The sequence below is a fragment of the Aptenodytes forsteri genome, unplaced genomic scaffold (assembly GCF_000699145.1).
Source record: "Aptenodytes forsteri isolate BGI_AS27 unplaced genomic scaffold, ASM69914v1 Scaffold90, whole genome shotgun sequence".
Lineage (NCBI taxonomy): Eukaryota > Metazoa > Chordata > Aves > Sphenisciformes > Spheniscidae > Aptenodytes > Aptenodytes forsteri.
This window is the reverse complement of record NW_008793941.1, coordinates 163,548-171,332: the sequence shown is the minus strand read 5'-3', so window position 1 is coordinate 171,332 and position 7,785 is coordinate 163,548. Positions and strand designations below refer to the sequence as shown.

At 44.8% G+C, this 7,785-nt stretch overlaps 1 protein-coding gene across 1 annotated transcript; it reads left to right on the top strand.

The window, feature by feature from the left end:
* Window positions 1-2,047: 2,047 nt before the first annotated feature.
* Window positions 2,048-7,582, top strand: GSDMA (gasdermin A). The gene is made up of 9 exons (XM_009290555.2): window positions 2,048-2,292; window positions 2,456-2,666; window positions 3,234-3,399; window positions 3,489-3,582; window positions 4,393-4,440; window positions 4,718-4,872; window positions 5,299-5,449; window positions 6,099-6,172; window positions 6,750-7,582. The coding sequence occupies exons 1-9, from the start codon at window positions 2,079-2,081 to the stop codon at window positions 6,984-6,986; spliced, it is 1,350 nt and encodes a 449-aa protein (XP_009288830.1). The 5' UTR covers window positions 2,048-2,078; the 3' UTR covers window positions 6,987-7,582.
* Window positions 7,583-7,785: the final 203 nt, after the last annotated feature.

Genomic DNA, 7,785 nt, shown 5'->3' with positions numbered 1-7,785 from the left:
TGGAGAACAAGTCTTATGAGGAGCGGCTGAGGGAACTGGGGTTGTTTAGCCTGGAGAAGAGGAGGCTGAGGGGAGACCTCATCGCTCTCTACAACTCCCTGAAAGGAGGTTGTAGCGAGGTGGGGGTCGATCTCTTCTCCCAAGTAACAAGCAATCGGACGAGAGGAAACGGCCTCAAGTTGCACCAGGGGAGGTTTAGATTGGATGTGAGGAAAAATGTCTTTACTGAAAGAGTGGTTAAACATTGGAACAGGCTGCCCAGGGAAGTGGTTGAGTCCCCATCCCTGGAAGTATTTAAAAGACGAGTAGATGAGGCACTTAGGGACATGGTTTAGTGGGTGGTGGTGTTGGGTCGATGGTTGGACTCGATGATCTTAGAGGTCTTTTCCAACCTCAATGATTCTATGATCTGTAGAACAAGTTAAAGTTATGCACAGCCCCTGTAACAGATCATGACAGGTTGACTCAGGGCAATGACTGAAACTTTTTGGAGGAAGAATTATGCAAGCAACAGGCCTTTTATGCCCTAATTTAGCAGATACTTCCGGATCTCTGAACGGAAAGGCGGGGAGAGAGCAGTTCCCCAGCCCCACTGCTTTAAAGAGGCCATTATCACTTCAGCAGCACAGCGGACTGCTCTGCACGCTGCCCACCGACAGTGCTTGAGAAGCCATTCGCTCCACAAACAGGCAAGTACATTTTTAAGAGCTTTCGGTATGGAAGAGGGGTGGAGCAAACTGTCTGTTAAGTGTTCTTGTTTAGTTTTTCTCTCTTTTTGAAGTCTCCCAAGGGAAATGAGTCCTGTAGGTACTACTGAAGCGATCCCACATTAAGCACACAGGACTATTTCCTCTCCCCAGCGCCATCGCATACAACACCCCATCCTTTGTGACGTGACAGTCTTCCTACTTTCTGGAAGAATCGGACTAAGTCAGTCTCTTTTTTCAGATTCCTGTGGGACATTAGGGAGAGGGAAGATATCCCCCCCAGATGATGAGCATCCGCTCATCTGAACTGTAAACAGGGATCAGCATCTCTTCTCTAACAAGACTTGATAAAATAGGGTGCAGAAGAGGGGAAAGACCTGCACGCTTTTCTTCTTCTCAAAAAGTACAGGAAGTTTTTTCAATTGTAGATCAAAGTTTTCTTCATCACGTCTTACATACACCAGCTGAAGCAAGAAGCAAAACTGAAACTTTGGAGTAAAAACAAGCTGCAACAGGAAACCAACCATGATTTTGTTTCTGCCTCTCAAACACCCAGCTCTCCTCTGGGGGGATACAGGCAGAGAACCAGGGCATACCCAAGTAGCTGTGCTGGCATGATTTTTCTTATATTTTGGATGAGATACGCCATAGAACAAGCTCTCCTACTTCCTCCCTCAACCTAGTATTCACCTCTCAGCGCTTTCACTTCCTTGCAGTAAGACTTCGACAAAATCATTTTGCTAATGCTCTGTTTCGAAACAATGCTAAACCATTCCTGTCTGCCAGGCAACAAGATGCATGGGAAAACCACTGATGCAGTAAAAGACAGCAAGAGTTGTTCAAGCTTTTTTTTTTTTAAACTTATGTCAGGGCAACGTATTAATTAAAGATTAAAGCATTTAGGACCATGATAGGTCCTAGGTTAAGGAGCAATGTCTAGTTTAGTAATGAAAATTATTATGGTATGTGCTGGTATATGCAACAAAACGTCTTAATTGAAAGAACAGTAACAGACTCCAGTGCTGAAGATCAGTACCCTCAGAAACTGCTAGCTGTGTTCTCAGCCTGCACGATGACTGGGAGTTCATCAGCAGAGGGGGCTGAGTCTAAACAAGCCTCATCAGCAAGCCACAGCTCGTACTACCTCTCCAAACGCTTCCCTATACACAATCCTGTGAAAGCTGTGTCCTCGTACTAACGTGGGCTTTTCTGGGTTATTACCGATTTTGAAAAGTTCTTAATAATTAAAGTAACATATTTTGTTACAACCTTCTGCTTGTATTTCAAGAAATTTGCTTAACTTGTCTTGCCTTTTTCCTAAGGCACAAGCACGCTTCGCTTTGGTTCAAAAATTCACCCACCCACAGCAGAATGTTTAAAAAAGTCACCCAATCCATAGTAAATGAAATGGATCCAAGAGGAGACCTGGTCCCAGTTCACAGCATCTTAGACCATGAACATTTCAGACCCCTCTGTCTAGTGAGAAGAAAAAGAAAAGCCTTATTCCGCCCATCTCCTGGCTACAAACAGACATGGTACAGACTCGACGACGTACTGCTGCCAGGAGAAGACGATAAAAGCACAGGTAAAGCCCACATTTATCAATCTTAAGTTCACAATTTCCACAGACAAAACATTTGGATCATTTGTGGCTGAACTCTACCACGTTCCATCTTTCTTGTGTGTGCAATAGTTATAATATTGAGCCTGTGCAATCATGCTTAAGCTAATGCATCAAATTATTTCAGATTCTCTCTTTCCCAACGGAGGTGGTCAAGATTCAAGGCAATTTACAGTCAAAAAAAGCATCAGTGACAGAGTTGATGGGAGTCTAAGCCTTTGCGTTGAGCCTATAAGCGTAGAGCTGAAAGGAGCTACCTCCTTGTCCAAAGGGTGGTCCATCAAGCTGGAGAAGAACCACATACCCGTACCAAAACTTGAGGCACTGAAAACAGAAAGGTAAGGCAGACACAAAGGGAGAATGAGCCCTCCGGCCATCCTCCTCTACCCCACGCCAGGTCACGCAATGGTTTTTCAACAAACCAGGATTAAGACCCAAGAGCATGCATTCTCCCTAACTATGCATACTTCTGGAGGACAGGAAAGAGAGGCGATAAAGATTCCTTACACAGCTTTGTAATGCTTGTAGATTTCTTTGTAGTTCAGAAAGTGGCAACACCTCGATGTGGAGTCAAGCCAACTTTTCCTCACGGTTTGTACCCAGCGAGGAGCATACAGATCAGGACAGATCACCTGTATGACCTGCCAGGCCACGGCCTCGCTGCCCTGGTCCCCCTCAGACATAAAAGGGGAACACGTTGAGGACAGCAAGAATTACAGCCCATTTTCTGCCACCTTTTTTCCCCCCAGAAGTTCCTGACGTTGTGATATTTACATGTACTCATGTAATGTGAGAAAGGACGCCAGCATAAGGCTTTTGGCTCTGGTAGACTACAGTACTTTTGTCATAACTCACAGAAAAACAGACACTTTTAGCCAGGATATTGCATCCTTTTTCTCCTTTAGAAAAATAAATGTGAATCACTCCTTCATTCAACAACTACAGAAAACAGACCAGAATTTATACATAGTTCACGAAACAGTAGAAACCTCAGAGGAGACCACCTTCGAGGAATTCACCACGGCAGAGGGGAGCTTCATGACCCACCTTTACGCCAAGTTTCATGCAAAGGTTTGATTGCTCTTCGGCCTCGGCAGTCAGTCCTTCCCAAACATCCGCACGCCTTCCAGGCCTAGTAACAGATGTTTTTCGTTGACCAGGGCACCAGAGAGAACAAACAAAGCATGACTATACCCAAGAGCTGCACAGTGGCGTTCAGGGCAATCCAGCTGGCCATTACAGACAGATCATGGGGTAAGTAACTTTCAGAAACTACCAACTCCTCCATTCAGGAAACATTTTCTGAAGTACCATTCAGCCTCATGGCCACCCTTAGCTCATTTGCAAGGACATGAACACATGCAATATGAGTGACAGAAATCACCTGGAAAAAGGCCGTACACAGTATGTAAGTTAAAAGAGCTACTTGGGAAAGAGATGCATTTTCAGGGGGCGGGGTTGGTAAGGAAATGAAAGAGGGATACTGGAAGTCTCAGCTCTGGATTTCAGGAACTGCAGAGCTCCTGTTGAAAAACAGCACAGAGGGCAGAGGTTTGTTTTGCTTCCTTTTCCTACTCAGAAGAAAGGAGCCGTGGAGAAAACAGGGCGGCTGACCCTTCAGTGGGAAGACTGGCGTAAAAGACGCTTATGCTGGATAAGTAGAGAAAGAGAGGACTGAGATCCACAAAACCTGCTGCAGGATTTGAGACCCCACATTTGGCTTGCTTCCCCTATGCTCTGTGCTTCCCACGTCTGCATGGATCTTGTTGAGTAGAAGTTGTCATTTTAATTTACTTGTATTTTAACACACATACGGGCCAACACAGACCCTAACATAAGGTACGTGACAGTAGGGAATGAGGTCTAGGAATAACGAGTTTTAAATGAACAGACAGAAGACAGATGCGCTGGAGAAGAGTGCAAACACCAGTCTATGACTAGCACGTGAGATTTCAGACCTGGGACACCGATATCTTCAGCCTTAAAAACAACCCTGGTAAAAACATATCTATCCAGCTTTCAGTATTTTTCTAAATCAGCAATGCCCTTTTTATCCTGTTGCAGGTCTTCAATATTTCCCAGAAGAACACAGATCAGTGTTCGTATCTGACGGTAAGCAATGTATTTCACTACTTCCACTTGCACTACTTTTACCCCCTTTCAGTAAGATGGAATCTCTCAGGTTAAACCCAAATCACCAAAAGCGGTGTGTTTACTGTAGAGTACTGCCTATTACCTGAGACATGACAACAGTCCAACTCAAAATTGCGCATCACTTTTGAAAATACTTATAGAAATGTTTCAAATTTTAAATTTAGGGGTGCCAGGGAACTTATTGTGGGGTTGCCTAGTTTACAAGTGACATATTTGGACTCTTTCTGGTTTTCAGGTTCCTCACAAGGAAAATTAGGAGCACTGAAGGTAGAAGTTAAAGAGAATTGTCAAATTCTCTCCAGCCTGTCTTCTGACCTGTTTGTCATATTTTTAAAAGCCATCAAAGCTGTGATGAGAGACAGGAACCTCTTTCAAGAACTGACCCAGAAAGTAAGCAAAGTTCTTCTTACTGCCAGGATTTACAAATACAGAGACATCCATGATCATATCTCTCACCCCAGAAGTCACCTCTCCCGTGCCACAACTGTCAATCCAAAAATCCTTCACTCAGCACATCTGTCTGGTCTTCGTCACCATACAGAGAAAGGAGGTGCTCAGGACAGAGTCAACTGCTGAAATATGTCCTGAATATAGCCTAGCAGATTTACCTGAAGGTATCAAACCATTTCAATTTCATATTCTGTCTTTAACTGGGGCCAGTGTGAATGCTAAAGCCTCAATTACAGCCTCAGCAATAGCTTAGGGAGGAGAGACACATATTATATGACTGTTCGTATGCTTCTGTAGTTAGACTGCAAGGGACTATCAGCAGCCTCTTCTCTTAAATCATGACGTTTCTTTTTCTTATCCCCTTAGATGGAAGCAGTTCTTGATGAAACCGGTAGTTGTGAGCTGAAAACAGAAAGCCCAGACTTAAAAGACCTGTTGAGCAGCTTACAGTATTCTTCAAGACAACTTCTCCTTAAGCTGGCAGGAGCAATCACCTACACTCTTGACGCGTTAGATGGTAAGGCTTTCTGGCCATCTTAATAGAGAAATCCAGTAGCACCAGAATATATTAGGAGCATTCCTACCGGCAAGACTAGCAGAATATAGAAACCTTACAGAGCATGAGAGACTTGCAGAGGATTTACGTAAAATCGTTTCTTAGATTGTGGGAATGAAGGCGGTTTATGCTGAGAGCACAGACCAGTCCGTAGCAGCTGCTGTTCAGCAACAGTTGGAGAGTCGCAGAGCAGCGACTGCCAGGAGCGTGACACCGAATTACCACTCGGTCCAGGAACAGCGTGCACAAAGGGATCCTTGAAAAGAGGGCTTGAAATCAGAATTAAAGTGTGGGTAAAGATGGCAAGATTACCTTACAGAAAGAGCAGTGCAAATTCCAGGGTTCTCTTCCCAAGGCTGCCACAAAACATGGTTTGAACCTCCCCTCAACCCCCTTGGTCTCTACACTCGATGTTACAGTCATCTGTACAGAGTAACAGCTGTATTCGTCTCACAGGGAGGCTGCACTAATATAGTTTAGAACGTCTGAAAAACTTTTGACCAAACAGGCATTCCCTGCAAGACAGCTGATGGTCACCCTTTGCGTCTCGCCAGCTGTCTCCGAAACATCGGTGGTGGGTTTTTGGTACAAACCTGTTTTAATTCTGCAGAGCTAACGGAGGATCAGCTGCTGCTATTGCTAGAGTCTTTGGAAGAGAAGATTGTGTCCCAACAGCTTAAGCTGGTGAGAGAACATGCATCACATTTGGCTCAAAATGAAGGGGCGGGGGGTGTCTGTGTGTTATTTTAAGTAAAGCAACATTTAGATGATGATATAGGTAGCAGTATCACAGCTTAAGGTAACACTGGGAAGAAGGGCAGAAATAATTGCTTCAAACTTGGCAGGGATCAAAATACTCACTTTGAGAGAAATTACCCCAGGACACGAAGCCCTAAGATTTCTAACAACTGTTTTGCTGATAATAAACATTAAATTGGACACAGCTGACTACCATTTTTCTTGAAATGGCAGTCAGAATTTTCTGGCTTCTTTGGCCTCAGATTAAAAAAAAAAAAACCAACACAAAAACCACACTACAATTTTCATTTCTTGGACATAACTAATTCACAAGAAACTGGGAACTGAATACGTGAGCATGACAGTCTTTCAGGGTGAAAAGTCCCATATATAAATGTGGATTATTTAGTGCGCCTGTAAGACAGTAAAGCACTTCACAAGTCAAAGAGATCATTTACTTAACGACTTCCACAGATGGGAGTATTAAAATACTGATTTTGCTTTTTTTGTTATTGCTGCGAAGGTTGAGAGCATCTTGGAACACGACATAGAACATGGGAAGGGGCATTTCAGCGTGGATGCCAGCTTGCTCTCCTTCTCACAAGAGAAGGAACAAAAATTAACCATTGCAATGGTTGAGATGAGTGGAGTGAAGCTCCAGAAAGACGGATCTGCTGTCTGTATGGAAAAAGCCTTCTCGGCCGTAGCAGCCCTGTACGCGTCTCTGTACGTTCTCGATCTTCTGAGTAACTCAGATTAGGCTACACGTGTCCTCCCGTTAGGGATGACTTAAAGGGAATCACTTGACAATATATTTCAAAGTCTCTTATTGCAAGCCAGTTTCTCTCTCCAAACTTTACCCCTACACAGGTGAGGCATTCCTTATTCATGCTCGGTGCTGATTTGAAATGAGTAGGAAAAGCAGACTTAAGGCAAGACAACTCCTTACGGAAACCAGAAGCCGGATACCAAAACTGATTTTTCTCCCCCCCCATATGAATGCAGAGTGCCAACTGAAAAATCCACTGGCCCAGATAATCACTAGCCTGTCAGCTGTGCTTCACGTGATCCTGGTTTTCCTAAAAGACGCTAGCACACAGCCACTCACGCAATCAGTAGGGCACAAAGGAATGAATCAGCAATAATTCACTCACCCTGGTCACACCTGCGATTCACGTGCGACTCGGCAAGCTGCGGGATCTCAGAGCATTTTAATGACGGACGCCTGGTAAAACGGCACCTCCACCACACCGTTACGCACTCCACCAGCGGCAGCAAGGAATAAGTTACAACATTTCAGAACCGCGCTACAAATACTTTGATGGCTGCTTTATAAATAGAGAATAATTTCTTACTGAGTAACCGGACGTTCTTAAAGGCACTTTTTTAATCTGCAGGTATTTTCAGTCACCCAGCTGTGCTGCCTGCCCGGAGGCCCGGCTCCCCTGAGGCTCGAGGCCTGGGAGGGTCCCTCAGGCTCCCGGGGGAAGGGGGTGCCCTCAGCAAGGGGCAGCGCTGCTTACCTGGGCGGTCACCGATGGCTCTGGGGGCACCACCGG